Source organism: Carassius carassius, chromosome 35 (assembly GCF_963082965.1).
Source record: "Carassius carassius chromosome 35, fCarCar2.1, whole genome shotgun sequence".
NCBI classification, from domain to species: Eukaryota; Metazoa; Chordata; class Actinopteri; order Cypriniformes; family Cyprinidae; genus Carassius; species Carassius carassius.
Window position 1 is genome coordinate 18,538,549 of NC_081789.1, and position 22,700 is coordinate 18,561,248.

The following is a 22,700-nucleotide window of genomic DNA, read 5'->3' on the forward strand; positions in this document are numbered from 1 at the left end:
AAATTTACTCTTGAATGAAAATGTAATGTCAGTGACAATGAACTTTCAGCTAAGCATTAGCTTCATTTCATTATTTTGTTCATTTATTATCAATTTTTTTATTTCACAATATCATACTATAATTGCTGGATCTACTGCGGACCCCCTGTTGAAGTCCCTTGTTCTGCTCAATAAAACTCTGAATAAAACTGTTAATACCTTCCTAAAAGTAGCACTTTCATAGCATGGCTCATAAAAAGTTATTAACCAAACGACACAACATTAAAAACTCAGGCACTAAGAGCATTTATTGTGTTTAAGGGCACATTTTCAAGCAAAATGTTACATTTCTTTAGAGTTGCATAATATAATTTTATTAATAATTTAAATCTTGACTTTTTATTAATACAAAATTTTTTTGATAAGCCTCTTTTAAACTAACAATAATTTATTAAAAACTAATATTGTAAATATTTACTATAGGTCACCAGCAGTAGGCTGATACAAGGAGAAATACATTTTTGTTGAAATACCTTTTTCAGTTAGTGGTGATCCACTTAGACAATAAATGTGAAATTGTTTTGCAAAATTCTCTTTCGATCAGATAAATATGTTGCACTGGATGTGGGGAAGGGCATAACTCACACAGTTTACACATACCTACACTGTACAAACACACAGGGCCCGCAGCAGCGAGGAGGCTCAAAGGGGAGGCTCGGGAGAGGGTCTGTTTGGCATGGGCTGTGGCAGGAGCAAGAGAGTCGGGCTGCCGGGGGGCTTGTACACCTCCTGTACTGAAGTGGGAGATGGAATGGGGGTATCTGGGGATGCTGGAGAAACAGAAACCTACATAAGCCTATAAAAAGCTACAAAATGCACTTTGTGTAGTTTGAAATATAATGAGCAAATGATTCAAATCAGGGTTATTATCATTAAGTAAATCTAAAACTAAACCACTTCTCTGATTCATTTTTATTTCTCACCAATTTCTGATGTCTGGTATTTAAACCACTTACTTTATTTAGGGACAAATAAACAAAAAGGCTATGTCTTACCCATCTGCTGTGAGTGTGCAGGTCCTGGGATGGAGCTAATGACTATGGTCTGTCCCATTATTGGAATCTGAGGGTGACCATTGTGATGTAAATGAGGTTGATCCGTGGTTAGACCTGCAAAGATAAATTAATAAGTAAATCACAGCGGTGGTAATGTGGCATTTGCCTACACACATTTCCAATATCTAAAAAAAAAACATATTTTAACAATAATGAGTTATATTTTGAGCAGTTAGGTTAGAATTGTTTGGGAAATTTCATGATCACCTAATTCATCTGTGCCTGCTTTCTTCATGTACAAAAGTAGAAAAAAAAGTAGGTCATAGGACAAAACACGCAAATAAGCATTTTAGCACTTTCGCTTTCAGTCAATAGGTTTTTTAAATAGCTTTCTGGTTAAATGCCTGAAATAAGGTTAACGCAAGCTCACTGTATTTTCACATTTTGTTCAACAACATAAAATACAGTCAAGACTAATAGGTATACCCTAGTCAAGTCGCTCCAGAATTAATAATATGATATACTAATAAAGCAAATGCATCATTTTGCCTCATTATTTTGCATCATTTTGCAGTATTATACACAGTATTACAAAAAAAGTTTAAGCAGACTTGCTTCCGAATAAAGTACTTGCTCTCACCTAGTTTTAAATAATGATCATGAAGCATTTTCCCGCTCCAAAAGCCCCTGCAACTGAATGCTTCACCTCATACTCACCCCCAAGAAGCATCTCCTGCAGCAGGTTATCTATCTTGGCGGGACTGAAAAGCTTGATAAACTGTAGCTGCTCAATCATCTGCCAGGTGATGCTTTGCAGAGTAGGAAGAAGCAGCAAAAGCTCCCCGAATCGCCCTCGCGAGTCATACTGCCGGTCATTAATGTAGTCTTCCAGACTCATTTGAACCTGATAGCGCATCGCCTTGATCTTAGAAGGATCTCTTAAGCTTTTGGCGTCTAGATGTTAAAAAACAGAGATAGAAACATGTATGGCTATATTTCCGAACTGATACTGGGTGTTAAATTCATTTTACCAGGGTCGAAGAACACAATGGCCTTTAGAGCTGCGTATTCATTGTCATCAATTTGGATGTCCTGGAAGGGTAGAACCAGTTCATCCAAGACTCGGTTAGATACGCGACCGATTTCTGGCTCTGGGCAGTTTCGATGGACAACACAGCCATTTCCTGCATGGAAAATAGATATCTGTATATTTACAGTATAATTATGTTGAAAGGTGAAAATAACTATTAGAAGTTACCTAGAAGCAAGAGATCTTTGTATGGCATTGACCTTTTAGCCACACCAAGCAGAAGATCCTCTCCGGCATGAGCTCTTAATAAACTAACCTGGAAGAAAAATTAGGCCTGGTTTAGCATGTTAAAAATGAATATCTGCTATACTACAGTGAAATATTTTAAAATAAATAAATTTATTAATAAAAAAATAAACGTATTTATTTATAAATACAAATGCATTTATTTGATCAAAAACAGTAAAAACAGTATTATTGTAAATGTTATTAAATTAAAAAAATAATGTTTTAATACATTTTTAAAATGTAGTTTATTCCTGTGAAGGCCAGTCCAGTCTTCAGTGTTAATAATTGAATATTATTTTCTTAGAACATTTTAAATTGAATTAGAAAAAGTAGAAACATGGTGCTCTGCTTACTAGTTGGCTGAATGTTTTCAAAAATTTTAATTCAGTATAATGCAAAATGAGTAACTAATTTTGGTCTGGAAGAAAAAGACAACAAATTCTTAAAATGCAAAAAAAACAAAAAAAAGATGCAATTTTTTGTTGCCAACTTTTAGTAATACACTAGAGCATATCTCTATATACAAAAAAATCTCAAAGCTAACAGACATTTTTTTCCCCATTATTTAAGGTAACTTTTTTAAATATTGGAAGGTTCTGCATGTTCAATAACAATAAATGCAAGGGAAAAATCAGAAATTTAGAGCAACACAGACAGCGTGCTTAATGGAGTCAGCCATGTGAATAGCAAATATTGAGCTTCACTGAACGGCCCTGCAATTTAACCCAAGGGCCTCCCCAATTAGCACAGCCAGTGTTGCTTTCCAGCGGCCATTACCTGGTCATCAAGTGGCAATTCGCCGAAGGCTGGGATGTATTTAGCCCACTCTACCAGAACAAGCAGCTGTTGCTTCATAGATTCACAGACGTCACTGATAGTGGCTGATTTTTTCTCTGAAACATCATCAGGGCCCATTGGGCTGATCTGCTGAGAGACAAACGAGAGAAGAACCAAATTTACCATGTCCTCTAAAAATGCTTTTGCACAGGCTGTTACCTCGCTCTCAGAGTAAATTCACGCAGGTACTCATGCAGATAATTAGAAATGTTGATGACACAGACTGATGCTTAAAGAAAGCAACGCTCAGTTGTTATTTATCTCTCTTTGTCATTAATGACTACTGAGCAGAACTTTATCAGAGTTACTGTAATGAAACCTCTCTTCCTTCTTTAATCAGCCCTGTTGGTTAATTTTTGTCTTTGGTGACTTTATCTCTAGCATTATGCATTAAAGCCATACACCTTTGCTTTAATTGACAATCCCAGCAATAATTTATTGCTCAAAAGCAATAAATGTTACTGCCGCAGATACCATAACTATATGCATGTTTTTATTTTCCGTATCTCTGCCCTTTTCTACAGATATTCTTTCTCCTTCCTTTTATGTGTGTGTGTGAGAGAGAGAAAGAGCATTTCGATTAACCTTGATAGGACGGTTTACCTGCTGCGAGAGAGCTTCAGCGTGAGCCAGGGCCGTGATTGGCGGCAGGTCATGGGAGTCTTGTATGGTCCTCCTCGAGCTGATACGATCCCGTTCATTTTGAACGGCTGAAAACAAGCACAAACAATTTTGCTGATTAGTGAGCTAATAACAGTTAAGAAATATTACTGATTAGCCAAGATAATGGGTGTTTCTCTCAAGCTTATTTACAGAAAATCTCACACATTGTCACATTCACTGTGATGTATTTTAACATCATTAAACATAAAACACAGACTAAAATGACCTTTTTGCCACACTTTCCAATGATAAACACATTGGGAAATTTTACAAGCCATAAATATTTCCTACTGGACATGTTACTGTATTTTACATTTTTGAAATATTTTTATACAGCATTTTTTTAGATACCTTTTCTTTATGTGTTATTTTTCTCATATCTTGTCTTTTGACATTGGTTCAAACTTGAGAAGATGCCTACTGAACAAAGAGCTAAGATAGTTTGTTGGTCTTAACCAGTCTCCAGGTTTTCAGTCTAGTAAACACCAGATGCATCACCAAGGTAAGTCATCTTAAACCAGCTAAGACCAATAAACCATCTAAGGCTGGATTTTTCAAACATAATACATGACTGCCGTGCAAAAACTGCCTAAGGTAAAACTTTAACTGACCACAGTCCTGAACAACGTGTACTCATGGAAAGTAAGATGGTGAGCGCATGATCACCCGTCATAAAAGGCTAAGCCAAGGTTATACATCCAATAAACTAAACATCCTTGTGTAATCAGGGCAAGTTTTATGGCATCATCCATTTTTCTCTCTCGAGTTCCCTCTTCCTTGTTACTCCATAAACTATCTGTTCTAAACTGTGGGAAAAGGGAGTATTTGTGGGAAAAATGTATACATATAAAATGTTTACCTTCTTTCTTCATTCCAGCTCGAAAGCATTTGTGAAGTCTGCAGAAACGGCACTGATTCCTTTTGTCTTTATCAACAACACACTGACGGTTAAACCTGCCCAAAAGTTAATAAATAAATGAATAAAGACTATATCTTAAGAATAAAATTGTATCTGGTTTACAATGTATCTGGTTATGATTTTATATTCACTAAACAAATCCGGTTCCTTAATTGATTCTTTATTTTTTCAATTTCTGTAGATTTTTGGACATAAGAGAAGTAGTGGCTTATCGTCCAGCGAACTGGTCAAATAATGATTCATTAGCCTAATTCAAAGTGATAACTCACAAGTTTGAGACTGATTCATGAGTCTTTTTGACTGATTCATTAAAAAAACTGAGGCGCTCAACTGTGTACCTGATAACTCACAAGTTCTGACTGATTCCTGAGTCATATTGAATGATTCATTAAAAGAATTTCGTTATAAAAAGCACTCAATTATGAATCAGATTCATGCTTAATGTATACTTATGTTTGGACAGTATAAAATTTTTTTTTCCTTAAATTAAAAAACAGCTCTTGATTCACATCCTATAGTGTTGTTATAGTTAACTAAAAATAAAACTATTGAAACATATTTTTAACTGTAATAAATAAAATACAAATACAAATATAACACAAAAAAATAAAAAAAAATTTTTTTTTTAAATAAACTGAAATAGGTTTACGCACTCAAATTACTAAAACTGAATAAAAAAAATAAACGAATAAAATACATCAATTAAAATGTAAATATATATTAAAAACTAATACTAAAACTTAACTAAAATTAAAAAGAAAACAGGAAATAAAAAAAATATTCCAAACTACTAATAAATACCAAAACATTACATAAATAATAATACAATAAATACTGAACACATAAAAATGATTTTCACTACAAAATATTAGTTGGATGAGTGTGATGTACCTGCAGGAGTAGACATGACTTTTCCTGATGCTCCGGCGGAAGAATCCTTTGCAGCCATCACAGCTGGAGGCACCATAATGTTTACCTGTGGCTTTATCGCCACAGATTGCGCAGTTGGAGCTCAGGCCATTTTCTCCTTGACTGATGTCGGGCTCTGTCGGCATGTTTTCTGTGAAAAACAACATGGACAGTCAAAACTGAAATCATCACTGCCACCTGAACACTCTGGTTTGAGTTGCAACAACAGTTCAGTCAAGTGAGGGCTTGATGATTCACTTGTGTAGAACATTCATAAAAGGCTTTAGATTATTTAAAACAGAGAATCATGTCCATTGTACATCCAGAACGTTAAATAGTGGGAATCTACTGCTGCTATGCTTCTGGATGCTATGCTAATCCAAGTAAGCTAACAACCAAAGAGGCCTGGTGAGTCTCATAAAGCTACAGGACAATGCGTCTATCAAATCTTGGCCTTTTTACTCAGTCTCTCAATCACAACAGCTAACGAGGAGAATGAGGAAGAGTTCTGCATAAGTGAACAAAGGATGCTCATCCTAAAAGACCTTCTAATGCAACAGAGAGTGGCACCCTTCTGTTCATACAGACAAGGATGAAAAATCAATAATTCCTTTGTGCATGCAAAATCATAACATTTCAACAAAAGAAATGCAGCAGGGGACTTTAGCCTTTTATGCGCTGAGACTGATTGGAGCCTCCTGCTGTTGTAGGACAGACTTAATTAGGATTAGCCTCTGTTTTATCGCATAGATAGCTATTCAATGGAGATTGACATCTCGTGGATAAATGTTAATGTGGGTTGAAAGTAATCTCTTTTGATTCAGTATATTCCCAAAGTGATTCCTTCTCATTTCAGAATAAAACATCATTTGAACGCAAAGGGCACATGTGGTCACAGAGAGTCAATTCATCTGGTTGGCTTTTGTACATTTGCAGAGCGTGTTTTGAAGTATTTCGTTTCAGAGTAAGGTGATACAGAACTTGAAAAAGAAAGCATAAATCAGTTGGCAAACAATTTCAATACTTTCACAGCTCTATGGGCTTAATTAAAAAGTAGGTCACCCAAAAATTAAAATACTGCCGATATTTGGAAAAATACTGGTAGCCAAAGAGTTTTTGTTACCATTGACAATATGTAGAAACAAACATCTGAGATGTTTCTCAAAATATCTTCTCATGTGTTTCACAGATGAAAGAAATTCATGCATTTTGGAATGATATGAGGGTGAGTAAATGATGTCATCTTTAGGTGCACAACCCCAGCACATTAAAGAAAGCCCAGATCCATGCAAATGCTTTCCTACACTATATGAAATGTATTTGCATGCAAACATCAACTCAAAACGTGAATTTTGCATAATGGACAGTCCATTAATACTTACTAACATACTTGATTAAAATGAGCTAATGCAACAAAATGCTTGTTGCTATACATCAGTTTCACTGTGTGCAATTCATTTAAATTTGTAACATATGTTATTTTATCCATTTGCATTTATCTTTTTTTTTTTTATCCAGTTCCCAGCATGGATGGTTTGAGTATGAAAAACATGAGTACCCTAATGCATTTGGGCTGATATGTGGTGTAAAATAATGTTTATGATATATTTTGGAATTAATTATTGTAGATGTTACCATCTAAAGCATATTTTTAGTGCAACTGCTAGTCAGCATTTTACTGCGGCAGATTCAGTCTAGTCAGTGTGACAGATCTAATTTTATTGGGTTTACTCCAATACATTTCCATTACATAAGATATTTGGGTAAAGTTTACTTATTATTTTAAGAAAATCCAACTGAATTGTGCGTTTGCCTTTAAATAGTTTGTATTCCAGTTATTTTATGGCCTTTCTTAATCTCTGTGATTCGATGTACTGTAAAGAACTGTAAAGATAACTCTTCAGCAATTTTAGCATTAGGTTAATGGAGAACCACAGTGGATAAATCACATCAGATTGCGGTGACATAATCGTGCCAGTAACTTAAGGAGTCTAAAAGAGTCGCCCTATCCAAAATGTACCTTTGAGCAATGCATTTCTCACAATGCCCCAGTGTGACTGTCCATTTACTTTAATTTTTGGACAAATCATTGAACAAATATTATTTCACGCCTCAAAATATCTGAGTTCACTGTTGCTCTTGTATTGCTTTGAATTAACTTTGCAGTTGTACAAAATATATTGACTTTATACCTAAACGTACCCCATTTTGTCCTATTTTCCCAACCTTTGAACCCATGGAGATCCCAGTCTCTAATCCTGAGACTCAGAACTCTTTTCTCAGGATTTGAGCGAAACCTCTGTTGAATTTTAAACCGAATGGAAACACTTTCAAAATAGTTAGCTAACAATTATCGCCTTTAAGTTGAGGTAAATGATTCTGCTGGGACGAATCAGTTCAGATAGCTGTTAAACCAGCCATGACATGGTGTCCGTCCCCTCCTGACACATTTGATTCAGTCAAACTAAGCCAAATTAACACCGACTTCAGTTAAAGAACCTGTGAACTGTCATGGCTTAAATGAACATTATAATAACAGCACTAAAATAAACACAGACTTTAAGCATAATGGTCATTTATTTACTAGTCCAAGCAGCATCAACTGCATCTGCATCTTTGAAAGTACTTTAAAAAACATTGCACAGCACTCACCACCACAATAAAGCACTTCTGAGTTCTCAAAGCCCAATGTGCTATAGGTTGGGTCCAGGCCCTCGCAGTAATTGGCTACATCCATGCCCAACAAGGATTTAGGAAGAGGAGACTTCATCCCTGCCTGGCTCTCTCTACTTAAAGTCGTCCCGGGACAGTGTCTCTTGGAGAGAGAACTGAAGGCAGCCTTAGGTTGACCATCTCTTCAGAATGCTGATTTGTCATCTTCTAAGACAAGGGAGGAGCCTTGGCCAAGACTCCTCACCTCCTTGAACAGAACTTATCTTCTCGCCTTATCCTATACTTATCAGAAGGATGTAGAGATAACAGTATTCCCCATTTGTTCCAGAAAGGAACAAGAAGGTTTTATTGGTGCAACGCAACCAACAAGCCCAATTATCAGGTAAAATGACACTCTTACAAAGTAATGCACCATCCCAAAACCAAAAACTGTCAAAGACTGCAGCACCATTGAGCTTCCACTTGTAAACAAAGACTTCCAAATGAAGGTGAGAGCTGAACTTCTGTTAAAGCAGTGGAGTTCTCCAAGCTTGAGATATATTTTAAAAATTTGGTAAATTAGCATTTCCTGACTTCTGTTGCAATGGTCTAATCATAGACATAATTTACATTTGTCTGACACAAATTCTGTTTTGCATGTTAACTTTTATTTAAATTAGATTAAGACACTAAAGAAACATTTGAATGTAATATTTTGAGCCTATAAGTCACTAATGAGTCATTCTTCTAGTTCACCCAAAAATGAAATTTCTGTTATTTATACACATTATTCTCATTATTTACAAACCTACACTGTAAAAAGGATTATTCAAAATTCAATGTGGTGCTTGCAATTTCTTTTTAAATAATTGTGAAATTTACTAGCAATATCTTAGTGATAATTGTTTCACTAAGATAAATCATAACTAAATCTAAGTAAATCTTTTACTGATTTTACTTTTTTGTGTATATCACTTTTTTTCTGTGGAACAAAGAAGAAGAGATTTAAAAGAAAATGATCAAGTGATGTTTTTTTTTTTGTCCATGAATTTTGTGTTCCGCAAAATGTATACAAAGTGTAAACAAATGTATACAGATTTGGAATAACATGAGGGTAAATTATTCATTTAAAAGTTTAAAATAATAATAATAATTATTATTATTATTATTATTACTATTATTATAAAAAATCAATGCATTGCAGCATCATCAGGCCTGTACAATGCATATGCAAACACATAAAGGAAACAAAACAAAAATGTTGCATTTTTTTTTATCTCTGGCCTGTAATTTATGTATTTTTTAAACATTCATCTTGGCTTCTTTAAGAGTTTGTCAGATTTCAGAAGAACTGTGGTTTTACAAGTAGGCTATATGTTTTTCTGTACATTAAATTGCCTTGTGGTTTAATCAACTATAGAAAGTCAAACAAAATAGTAACAATGCTGTACTAACAAGTCATAACAGAAACAGAAAGATGACCAAATCTTAAAATGGGGTTGGATTTAGTATGCACATGGATACTGTACAGGTATATACATCACACAAGTTACATTTTAACTGCACTATAACAAACAATGTTTTAAATGAGGAAGTGCACAAATATTCATGTGATAAGAGTTTTGTGTCTATTTTCAATAGATTGCATTACACCTCACTATCAGCTCCGATGCAGAGATGAATACTGTAAATAAAATCATATTGCAAAATACTCTCCACATTACTATCAACTTCAACAGTTAAATAAATTCAAGGTCAAACTAGAATTGCTTGGAAGTGAAATATCACTCAGTTTTCAGTTTTGTATAAAAGAGCCCTTTAATGTCACTTATAGGCTACAAGCAACTGAAGTACGATCTGCCCTAAATTATATTAAGGCACATAATAAATGTAGAATGCGACCTTTTAAAGTATTAAATTAGCAAAGCAAATATAATTGTAACCATGTAAAATACAAAATAAATATTTAAAATCATTTTTCAGCCAAGCTGGATATAAAATATGAAACAGAATAATTTAATAAGCACTGCTTATTGGTTTTCTCAACATAGAATTTCAGAAAACACACAAATCATGTACGTTTTCTGTATCAAACACCTATACATTTCTATTTGTCAATACGAAAAATTATAATAAAACTCGACTAGAGACCTAATTTAGGGAATGGTGACGTCAGAACTGCACGAGCGATATATATATATATATATATATATATATATATATATATATATATATATATTTAACCATCAAAATGTAGTAGCAACGTGTTGTTTAAAGACTACATAAAAGGTAGGAACAAACGTTTAAAAAGGATTTTTATACTTCTTTCTTTAACTGGCTCACAATTAATGACCGTAACGTAAATCTATCTGGTCTTACCTTCTCCACGTCCAACAACGATTTGCATTAATCCACCAAAACCAAAACGCTTTGTCCTAATAAATATTATATTTAGGCTGATATAGAGAGCAAATTAAGTGTTTAACATGTCAAAATGGAAAAAATACTATTGGTGGTGTTGGGGGAGCCTCATTAGATCGATTTACTAAACAAACTGAAAGTTGGGTGGAGATGTTAAACAGTAACTAACCCCAATAAAACACCAGACATGGATCGCTTTGCCTATGCGTGGGTTCACGTAAAGAACGCACACAAACGAAGCCAAGAGACCAGGAACACATCGGAATTCATAATATCATAAATATGAAACCGATATTTTTTGTATTTTGAGAAAACGTATAAATATAATGATAATGATACTTATAAACACTGGTTGAACTCTGATGGCACAACTCCTAGTTACAGTAATATTTTTTTTCTCTTTCAACTAAGCTACCTCAGATCCGGTCTTTGAAGTTCTCTAGTTTTATCAGAAGAGGGCGCCAAATCTCTATTCCTCTCTCTCTCTCTCTCTCTCTCTCTCTCTCTCTCTCTCTCTCTCTCTCTCTCAACAAGGGGTCGAACATCGGTTGTCCATTGTTTCATCACATAACTGGATATAAATCCACATTTAAAACTCACATATTTAAACAGTCGAGTGGTTTCATTTTTGCATGAGTCTAAAATCGTCCCCAAATAAGAAACTGACGCTCTATTACGAGTAGCCTAGTCGTGTGAGATGTAGATATATATACTCCCAGCTCAGAAAATATGTGTTAAGAACTTTCGCAACTTCCCATTATGGTAGGAACATTTTGGAATGGTCTCTGGATGTTAAAAACCTCCCTTTTTCAAAGTTTACAAAAAAATTAACGATTCAAAAACATCAGAAGAAAGAAAAAACGATGACGCTTTGAGAGCACAACGTAACGTTGCTGGAAGAACGTTTATTCATAAACTTGAGATACCCTTGTCAAAAGATTCATCAAAGTTTTGAGAACGTAGGCTTTAATTTCACTTAGCTGCTTTCAGGTTAGTTCAATTATTATGTGTAAATATGATAGCTGTCAAATGTTCGCTGTAAAATTAACCCTGTAAATAAAATGTATTTTGATTTTCTATCACCACAAAAGCATATCAAAACAAACGTCATTTCAAATCATCCGAAAGACTTGAATACCATGATAACCATTATCACTACAGTCATTATGATCATACCTATGCCTACTGTAGTTACGCTGTTACTTTAAAGTATAGTCTACCATGGTAGGCCTACTGGAATTTACATGATCCAAAAAAACACAGACCGTTTTTTCCCCCAAGAATATTCAAACGACATAAAATGCTTTCAGAATCATGGGCCACAATTTGCTAATGCTGATGCTCATTACCTTCACCTTAATAATTATAACAATTGTGTCCTGCTAAAACGGTTTCTGCAGACCCTGATTTATGGGTAGTGATGCGGAAAATGATGTCTATGTTCCGTGTTTATCCGTTTAAATGAATCAGGTCCAGCACACTTTACATATGTTCTTCCCAGTGAACGTCAGCATGTCGAAACACGTAAGCCCAGTGATGGCCAGAAACACTTCATTTATCTGATGAAGGTTTTCATGGTGTTTCATGTATTGTAGCCTGAAAAGGTGGTACGGTACCAGGCAGGTGAGCATGATGAGTACAAAGCTGAGGTTTTTTATTTGGACCCAAAACTCCTGCTGGGAGCTGCTGGCAGGGCCGTACTTGAGTATCATCGAGCGCAGGATGATCACCTGGATGCAGGTCTGAAGACACGACACCGTGATAATAAAGATGGATAGAACCAAGTTCAGGGCGTAGACATAGTCCTTTTTTATTTCATCTCCAAATTTGAAGCACTCGTTTTCTGGCATGGTTTTATTTCCGTATTGTATCAGCACGACGGGTACCATGATGACTAACAGGATGAACCACACCAGAGCGCTTGCTCCCAGGCCATGCAGCCTTCTGTAGAACTCGGTCCGCTGCGTTTTCTTGTAAAAATGCAGGAAACGAACCGTGAGAAGGATGGAGTAGATTGTAAACACCATGTATATGTGGATATGAACCATGGCACTGACCAGTTTACAGAATCCCTGACCCAGGTGCCACTCTTTGGATGCGTAGTAGTAGATTCTGAACGGCACAGTAAACAGGAAAAGAAAGTGTGCGACCATCAAATTCAAGAAGGCGATGGTGGTTAACGAGCGAATGTTTGTTTTTAACAAGCTGATCATGACAGTTAAGCCGGTGATGCCAACCAGAAGGACTGCAGTGTAAATGATGATCAGGGTGACTCTGAAGGGCTTGGTGAAGTGTTCCGGGGCCGAGGTGGCTTCAGAAGTTGGGTTGCTTGTCACTGCGGGGCTGGTGATATTTCCGACTGTGGTGTTCATCGCCATGATTCCTAATGAGAAAACATACTGGAAGACAAATGTGAGAAGATCATTGCATAGATGCAATAGGCATCTGCATTGTTTTAGGCTTTGTTAAACTCACTACTACATTTTTAAGAATGCTTGAATCACTCTACAGCATGTTTGTTTATATTGACTTTACTCAACAACAAAAAAATTCAGCAATTTAACTCTGTATTATTACTGAGTAATTATTTAAAAAAAAACATAACAAAAGATATTTTGAAGAATGTTGTTGACCAAAGAATTTTAGTTTCCATTGACTTCCACCGTATGAAGACATGTAACTGACCTGAGCTAACATACACCAACAATGAACCATTACATAGTTATCACATAAAGTTAAGAAAGTTTAAATATAACAAATGTATTGCTCTTTGTTAGTTTATGTGTCGATGCATTAACTAATTTTAACTATTGGAATCTTACTATAAACAGCTACTTTTTTATTATAGTGTACTGTAGAAATGTCAATGTACAAATAAATGTATTTTATAAATCCTCTTTGCACTCCTTTAAAGTTTAACTTGGAGTACTTTATGTATCGCTTTGTAGCTCTTTTGAAAGTGGCAAACAAGCCACAAACTACTGTATGTATACATGCATGGTGGATCTTTTCAGAAAAAACAATTGAAAGCAAGACATTTCAACTATCTTTTACAACACAGTGCATTTAAAATGTTCAGATTAGTTATCAAAATGAACAGCCTAATGAGACAATGAAGCAAGATACTTACCCTCTGAACAGCAACGCAGAAGTCGACGATAGCAGAGCAGATGAGGAAGTAAGGTAATGTGTTTGTTGCATCTGCTCCTCACCCATTCAGAAACCACGATTTTAACACATTCTCTCGATGCAGCGGCCAGGCTGCTGTTTATTTTCATGGTTCACACTGTTGCACATTTGACATTTCAATTTAGGTGGCCAACCTAAAAAACAATTAGAGTCACATTGTCAAACAACCTCAAACAAACCTTGAGATTCCAGTAATGATAAAAAAATACTGCAAGAGAGTAAACAGGTCTTTACATGGAGGAGTCTCAGTGCACTGTTTAAATTCTGTTGGTACACCACGGGTATCATTAAAGGGATAGTTCACCCAACAATGAAAATTTAGCCATCATTTACTCACCTTAATGTCGTTCCAAATCTGTATGAGTTGCTTTCTTATGTTGAACATAAAAGATGATATTTTGAAGATTGCAATCAAACAGTTGGTGGTTCCCATTGACTTCCATAGTAGGAAAATAAATACTATGGAAGTCAATGGGAAACACCAACTGATTATCCAGCAATCTTCAGAAAATCTTGTTCAACATAAGAAAGCAACTCCTACAGGTTTGGAACGACATGAGGGTGAGTAAATTATTACAGAATCCCTTTATAATCTTAAAGGTGCCATGTGCAAAAATTGAGGTAAAAATATACAAAAAATGACCTACACGCATCAAAAGTATGAGAAGAAATAAGGGCGATGATGTCATTAAAAAAATGTCAAGTTATAGTGCTGCAGAGATATCAACCTTAATTAGCAGTAGCATTACTAGCCCCGGCCCGACAGGTGTCGTAATACCAGTTTCGGCCATGGGAGGCGGTATGCGGGCAACATAACCACCAGCCAACCTGCAATACACGAATAACTCGCACGGCTTGTGGGCGTACTTATACCTGATGTCAATCATGTGGAAAGTACAGCCCACTACTTCATTTCAGTTCAGGGAAGAGAGCGGATGGATGACTTAAGCCCTTGGCAAGAGACCACCACCCACTACAGGGAAACAACCGCGCTCGGAATCACAAATCAAATCCGATAAGAAAAGGAGCCGAACCAGAATAAACATCGGCACTGCTTTCAATCGCTGAAGACAACTGATGGACCTGAAAGAAATTAGGTTCGACACCGAACTTGCAACATTTCTTTTGGATTGGTAAGTTAGATGCTGTTAGTATTTCGCTAGAAATTTGTTTTATATGTTTGTGTATTTTTTTTTCGGGAAGTTATAACATAGAAATGTATCGAAGGCTGTTCTATAAACGTGCTAATGTTAGCGATGGCTAACCGTAGCTGCGTTTGATAATTAGCTAGCTATAACATACCCATTTTTTATATCATAAGTAACCTGCTCTGTCTAGTCTGTTGGTCTTCTTTTAGCCCATTAGCATCAGCGGCGTGGTTGCAGCTAACTGCGCTAACATTGCTAATACTCTATTCACACACATTACCACTGCTGTACTCACTGTTACTTGCTTTAATGGCGGATGAATGTCTCCACTCTGTGCAGCTCGAGCTCGAGGCCGTGGGAAAGCAGATTCGCGACCTGGAGGTGAGGCAGGCCCAGCTGAGAGAGCGGAGAGCCGCGTTGGAATCATCCCGGGCTGACACTCACAAGTCCGGGGTAAGTATACAGCGATCTGCTAACAGTCCCACCACGTCTACTCCGTGTGTTTCTCTGCACAGGCCCGGTGCACCCAGGACGCGATCTTCCCAGATGTCCTTCACTGCGACGCCGGGACACCACGGACCCTGGGTGCATCCACAGCGGAGGACGCGAGCCGGGTCCCGGGCGACGACTTCTCCCCCTCCTGCCTTCGACATCTCCATCCGGAACCGCTTCGCTCCCCTCTGCGAGACAGGACGCGACGCTGTGATCATCGGAGACTCCATCGTCCGACACGTAAGTGCTACGTTAGCCGAAGGTAAAGTGCACACTCATTGTTTGCCTGGTGCTCGTGTTCTCGATGTTTCTGCGCAGATACCCGCGATCCTGAAGGTCGACGAGAGCCCCAGAGCGGTCGTGCTTCACGCCGGGGTTAACGACACCACGCTGCGGCAGACGGAGACGCTGAAGAGGGACTTCAGCAGCCTGATCGAGACGGTTCGCAGCATGACACCCGCTGCGACGATCGTCGTGTCTGGACCACTGCCCACGTATCGACGAGGACACGAAAGGTTCAGTAGACTTTTTGCTTTAAATGAATGGTTGTTGTCATGGTGTAAAGAACAGAAACTGCTATTTGTTAATAACTGGAATCTTTTCTGGGAGCGTCCTAGGCTGTTTCGCGCTGATGGATTACACCCCAGCAGAATCGGAGCGGAGTTGCTCTCTGACAACATCTCCAGGACACTTCGCTCCATGTGACTAGTAAGACAATTCTCTAATAACAATTATGATGACTTTTGTTCCACCCGCTTAAATGATAAAAGTACTTGTGCTGTAAAAACTATTAAGACTGTGTCTGTTCCCCGAATAGTGAGGTCAAAATATAATGTAGGATCTAGAAAAAATCTTATCGTAATTAAACCAGAAAAATGTAAAGTAAATGAACAAAAACAATTTTTAAAGTTTGGGCTCATAAATATTAGATCACTCACACCCAAAGCAGTTATTGTAAATGAAATGATCACAGAAAATAGTTTTGATGTACTCTACTTGACTGAAACCTGGCTAAAACCAAATGATTATTTTGGTCTAAATGAGTCTACTCCACCAAACTACTGTTATAAGCATGAGCCCCGTCAGACTGGTCGTGGAGGAGGTGTTGCAACAATATATAGTGATATTCTCAATGTTACCCAGAAAACAGGATACAGGTTTAACTCTTTTGAAATACTTCTGCTAAATGTTACACTGTCAGACATGCAAAAGAAATCTAATGTATCTCTTGCTCTGGCTACTGTGTATAGACCACCAGGGCCGTATACAGAATTCCTAAAAGAATTTGCAGATTTCCTCTCAGACCTTCTAGTTACAGTTGATAAGGCGCTAATCATGGGAGATTTTAATATTCACGTTGATAATGCAAATGATACATTAGGACTTGCGTTTACTGACCTAATAAACTCCTTTGGAGTCAAGCAAAATGTCACCGGGCCCACTCATCGTTTTAATCATACACTAAAAACAGTATGTCCAGGTATAGACAGGCTCTAAAAACTGCTAGGGCAGAGCATATCCACAAACTCATTGAAAATAACCAAAACAATCCAAGGTTTTTATTTAGCACAGTGGCTAAATTAACAAATTACCAGACGCCACCTGATTCAAATATTCCACCAACGTTAAATAGTAATGACTTTATGAATTTCTTCACTGATAAAATAGATAACATTAGAAATACAATAGCGAATGTAGATTCTACAGCGTCTAACACTTCAGTTTCATCCATCGCACCCAAAGATAAACTGCAGTGCTTTACAAATATAGGACAGGAAGAGCTAAATAAACTTATCACTGTATCTAAACCAACAACATGTTTATTAGATCCTGTACCCACTAAATTACTAAAAGAGCTGTTACCTGTAGCCGAAGAACCGCTTCTCAATATCATTAACTCGTCGTTATCTTTAGGTCACGTCCCAAAACCATTCAAGCTGGCGGTTATCAAGCCTCTTATTAAGAAACCAAAACTAGATCCTAGTGTACTGGCAAATTATAGGCCTATTTCAAATCTTCCATTTATGTCTAAAATTTTAGAAAAAGTTGTGTCTGCTCAATTGAGCACCTTCCTGCATAAAAATGATCTGTATGAAGAATTTCAGTCAGGTTTTAGGCCCCACCATAGCACAGAAACTGCACTTGTTAAAATTACAAATGACTTGCTTCTTGCGTCAGATCAAGGCTGCATCTCATTTCTAGTCTTACTTGATCTTAGTGCTGCGTTCGACACCATAGATCATGACATACTCATAGATCGATTACTAAACTATACAGGTATTCAAGGGCAGGCTCTAAGATGGTTTAGATCCTACCTGTCCGATCGCTACCATTTTGTTTACTTAAATGGGGTGTCATCTCATTTATCATCAGTAAAATATGGAGTGCCACAAGGATCCGTCCTAGGTCCCCTTCTATTTTCAATATACATGTTGCCCCTTGGTAATATTATTAGAAAATACGGAATTAGCTTCCACTGTTATGCTGATGATACTCAGCTATATATCTCAACAAGACCAGATGAAACTTCCCAATTATCTAAGCTAACAGAGTGTGTTAAAAATGTAAAAGATTGGATGACAAATAATTTTCTCCAATTAAATTCGGATAAGACAGAGATATTAATTATTGGACCAAAAAACACCACACAGAATCTTGTAGATTACAATCTGCAACTAGACGGATGTACTGTTACTTCCTCTACAGTCAGAAATCTGGGTGTTATATTGGACAGCAATTTGTCTTTTGAAAATCATATTTCCAATGTTACAAAAACCGCATTCTTCCATCTTAGAAACATTGCCAAGCTACGAAACATGTTATCTGTTTCTGATGCAGAAAAGCTAGTTCATGCTTTCATGACCTCTAGACTGGACTATTGTAATGGACTTCTAGGTGGTTGTCCTGCTTCGTCAATAAACAAGCTACAGGTAGTCCAAAATGCAGCAGCTAGAGTCCTTACCAGGTCAAGAAAATATGATCATATTACCCCAATTTTACAGTCTCTGCACTGGCTACCTATTAAGTTCCGTATCAGTTACAAATTATCATTACTTACCTATAAGGCCCTAAATGGTTTAGCTCCTGCGTACCTAACTAGCCTTCTACCACGCTACAACCCATCACGCACCCTAAGGTCACAAAACGCTGGACTTTTGGTAGTTCCTAGGATAGCAAAGTCCACTAAAGGAGGTAGAGCTTTTTCACATTTGGCTCCCAAACTCTGGAATAGCCTTCCTGATAATGTTCGGGGTTTAGACACACTCTCTCTGTTTAAATCTAGATTAAAAACGCATCTCTTTCGCCAAGCATTCGAATAATGTATCTCTTAAATTGTGAGTGTAGTTGCATCTGCATTTTTATTCTTTAGCTTGGGTTAAACTAATTTTACTTTGTTGGATCAGCAGCTATGCTAATAATGTCTCTATTTTGTTTCTATGTTTTGCTAGTTAGGTAACTAGGATTTACACAAGCTCCAGTCTGGATCCAGAACACCTGAGAAGAGATGATGCTGACCCTCAGAGGACCCCAGATGATGCTAACCTTGAATCAACAAACAGAACTAACAATTATTGCTACATGTGTGACTGCATCCTATAATTACTATTAATTAATAATATTGATAGTTCATCATCTAGCTGACTACGTCTTGTATTATTATTATTATTTTTATTTTTCTAAAATCCTGTCAAACGTGCACAAACTACTAGCTACTACTAAATATTGTAGAAACATAATTTTCTGTAAAGTTGCTTTGTAACGATTTGTATTGTAAAAAGCGCTATACAAATAAACTTGAATTGAATTGAATTGAATTGAATTGGTCTCCGTGTCCTCTTTGCTTCGTGGTTTTTCTGTACGTGAGAAAATTGATGTGTTGCATGAAAGCGTGTGAAAAGAGTCAATTGCGTGTGTCTCACGGTGAATGCTTGAGAGTTGGCAGCTCTGGTTACGTTGGTTGGCGCTAGCTTGGTCAACATCAGCTGTCTGATGTTGACCAATGATGTTGACAGAATGCTGTCTGTCAAATTAATTTAATTCAAATAATGTGTATATACAGCTCAATGTAATATGAACAAAACGAATATGAACATATTCACTGGTAAAGGTGAAGGGGAGTAGCTTAAAGATATCATGTTTCAAAATCACTTGACATCACCCAACGTTCCTCTGGAGGCAAAACGTCCTCTTAAGGTAGGGGCGGAGCATAGAGACTGCCTTTCTCGTTTGTTACTCTAGAGTAGACCAATTCACTTTATTGAGGCATACTGCCCCCATCTGGTATGGAATGTGGAGTATGACTTGATTTTTTTGCCAGATATGACAGATGGCACCTTTAAATCCGGCACACACCAAGCCGATAATTTGTTTGGTGTGTTCCACTCGTCGGCAGTTGAATTGGCGTCGGGGATGTCGCCAAGAGTGAGAGCTCTGAATGGATGTTCAGTTTTTCGAAACGAGTCAGTGCCGATAATTAAAGCAAAAGTGATGAAAACTAGCATGTGAATGAAGGTAGTACAGACAGAAGACTGTTTAAATATTACGTGATCTTTCTAAATCATTCTAATAAGCGAATGTTTTCATAAAATGAGCTGCTTAAAATTATAGCCTAATTAAAGTTATTAAAGCTACTGAATTTTAAAATGGTAAGCAAGCGCTGGTTTGTCTATTAGTGAATTTAGTGAAGTAGCCTAAATAAAGTTACATGGATCATGCTTGACAAGCTGTTTTATTTCTGGTATAAATGCTTGGAAATAATATTTAACGTTTTCAAGTCTAGGCTATTCATAATTTGTAGCACGCAAGCCACCCCATAATCGCAGCTTTGTGCTTTGTTACTACAAAGTGCCTATACTTTCAATTTTATGATAAAATATATAGAATAAAAGTGTTTTCTGAGTCAGTTTAACAAAGATGAATTTGACGATCCTGACATGCCATCTTTAATTGGACGCCTTTAGAGAGAAATGCCTCTTTACGAATTACATTATGAATGAGTTTTTGTTTTCGATATTATTATTTTTTAAACACCTTTTGAACACTTGATTTTAACAAACATATGTTTCAAACATATTTCTAAATTATTTTAATAAATAAATGAAAATAAATATGATCACTTTGCCATTAAAAGCTAAACTGAAATATTGTTATGGCTGCAACAGCAGCTGTGTATAGGGTGAAGAGAGAGAAAAAAAGACACGGGCTGGGTTCTATTCATTCCCCGCTTCAACAAAAAGTTTCCCTGGGCTCGGCGGGCCCCCAAACTGCACCTGCATGCCCTCCATGCCCGGACGCTTCGCCACTGTTGAATGAATATTAATAGCTTCTACTATGAACAACTTGTTCCTCTCACGCATGCGCAGAACGCACGTGTTAATTTGCCGCCGCTGTAGTCTGTGCGGTCTGTTTCAGCCGGTCTGGTCCGACGCTTCCGACTCAAGGCGACAACACCGTCGGCTTTCTTCGCCGCTAGTTCTTTGAAGTTGGCTTGGTGTGTCCGGGTCTTAAATGATAGTGCTCAATATAGTGTCTAGTCTTAAGCTGACAGGGTCTGTGGTTTTTGGTTTTCCCCGTGATCTTGTCAAAGCTGCAGAGGGGGATGTGCAGAAGTTTTTAATGGACATTGATGATGCGAGTAAAACTAAAGTGAAAGAACTTTCTTATGCTCATCAAGGCTGCATTTTTCAAACCGTAATATTGGGAAATATTATTGATAACTCAAATATTATTACAAAATAACTTTTTTAATACATTTTAAAAATGTCATTTATACCTGTGAAGGTTTATTTTAAATAAATAATTTCAAAATACAGAGTTATAAAACTACACATTTACCATAATGGCATCTTGTAACTTAGTAACAATCCTCACCTTTGGCATAAATCATACAGTACATGTACAGAGACATAATCAAGTCCTTTCTCTTTAATCAAAATTAGCCTTATGGAATTGTTATTCCCCTTTAAATCCCAGCTCTAATATATCTGTAAGTCCACTGTAATGTATTAACAGCAGATCACTGTTTTTATATTAGTTATACGATGCAAAGTCTTCATATCGTAAGATGCAGTCATACGTTTTAAGTAACAATGATGTTAAGAAATACCCATAAACAGGAAGACCCCACGCTGGACATCAGTCATATTACTGTGCTACTGAAAGCTTGTCTTGGCACCTTGTAAACTTCAAATGAGGAAGAGTAAGATATCAAGACAACATCTGTAAATATTCTGACACAGTACTTCAATGTACCAAGTCTCAAAGTCCATAATTGAAGCAATCCAACATAACACATCAAGTCATCTCACATTAATTTATAACACTAATTTATGACAGATGCAAATCAAACTGAGCTTGTGTTTCCCCAAAGAATGCAAGCTAAAACAAAGTACAATACAGTTAACACACCTAGTGCCTATGTCAAGCCAGCTTCCATAAGCCTTCACTAAAGTAAAATATGTGCTGGTGAAAAAAATAAGAGAGATAAGTTAAGTTGATTAATAAAAATGCAACTTTTATGCAATTTAATTTTGCCATTATTTGTCATGTTCTATATGCTAAGCTTACCAGTACCATCGAGTCTGAGATGACAAGCACAAAGAGGAAAAGGCTATAAAATAAATGCAGATTTTATGTTAACTTAAGCAAAATAATACCATAAAGTTATATACAAAACATACAGAACATATCCTTGTTGGACTTTGTAGGTTTTTGTTTTTTAATCAAACACACTAGATACTAAAGCCCAGTTGTCGGAAGAACAAGGAAGTGTCTTTGAAGGCCACAAATATAGCAAATGCTTGAAGAAGTGGTCAGTCTGCAAACACTGTGGGCAAAAAAAGAAAGACCTGTTGGTTTCCTGCTGTTTTATTTATTCTGATAAGATGAGAGCTGAGTTGGCACTTGAATGCTTTCGAAAGTGCACATCACAATTACAAATAAAATTAATACCTACAAGAGGATGCAATAGTTAACAAAGCATAATAGCACAAATAGCTGTGGTGCATGTGGCACTAATTTAAGAAAAAAAGGGTCAATCTGAAACTTTATGATGAGGAAGTGCTATACGGCCACATCAGCAGGCCGCCCATGATGAAAGAATTGAAGATGGTCAAAAA

At 36.7% G+C, this 22,700-nt stretch overlaps 2 protein-coding genes across 5 annotated transcripts; both read right to left on the reverse strand.

The window, feature by feature from the left end:
- Positions 1-269: 269 nt before the first annotated feature.
- On the reverse strand, positions 270-12,038 carry LOC132116122 (hepatocyte nuclear factor 4-gamma-like). 4 transcript variants are annotated; one of them, XM_059524722.1, is made up of 11 exons: positions 11,285-12,038; positions 10,712-11,248; positions 5,663-5,831; positions 4,712-4,806; positions 3,793-3,899; positions 3,130-3,279; positions 2,293-2,380; positions 2,066-2,218; positions 1,752-1,988; positions 1,035-1,148; positions 270-809 (listed from the first exon to the last, which is right to left on the reverse strand). In XM_059524722.1, exons 2-11 carry the CDS (start codon positions 10,737-10,739, stop codon positions 682-684), a joined length of 1,269 nt encoding a protein of 422 aa, XP_059380705.1. In that variant the 5' UTR covers positions 10,740-11,248; positions 11,285-12,038; the 3' UTR covers positions 270-681. The 4 variants fall into 4 exon arrangements, with proteins under 4 accessions (XP_059380705.1, XP_059380707.1, XP_059380703.1 ...); XM_059524724.1 differs by having other exon boundaries at positions 3,130-3,276; positions 10,712-12,038; XM_059524720.1 differs by lacking the exons at positions 10,712-11,248; positions 11,285-12,038 and adding an exon at positions 8,333-9,148.
- Positions 12,039-12,106: 68 nt separating this feature from the next.
- LOC132115725 (probable G-protein coupled receptor 141) lies at positions 12,107-14,327 on the reverse strand. The gene is made up of 2 exons (XM_059524135.1): positions 13,884-14,327; positions 12,107-13,152 (listed from the first exon to the last, which is right to left on the reverse strand). Exon 2 carries the CDS (start codon positions 13,129-13,131, stop codon positions 12,220-12,222), a length of 912 nt encoding a protein of 303 aa, XP_059380118.1. The 5' UTR covers positions 13,132-13,152; positions 13,884-14,327; the 3' UTR covers positions 12,107-12,219.
- Between the last annotated feature and the right edge of the window lie 8,373 nt (positions 14,328-22,700).

What these genes read in the sequence shown, in the direction of transcription:
- LOC132115725 (XM_059524135.1), bottom strand. Translation starts at nt 13,131, where the DNA reads ATGGCGATGAACACCACAGTCGGAAATATCACCAGCCCCGCAGTGACA.
- LOC132116122 (XM_059524720.1), bottom strand. Translation starts at nt 8,450, where the DNA reads ATGAAGTCTCCTCTTCCTAAATCCTTGTTGGGCATGGATGTAGCCAAT. An exon ending in AGAAGTGCTTTATTGTGGTG is followed by an intron (nt 5,832 to 8,332) that starts GTGAGTGCTGTG and finishes TGTTTTTCACAG; the next exon opens with AAAACATGCCGACAGAGCCC. An exon ending in CTGAAGCTCTCTCGCAGCAG is followed by an intron (nt 3,280 to 3,792) that starts GTAAACCGTCCT and finishes TTTGTCTCTCAG; the next exon opens with CAGATCAGCCCAATGGGCCC.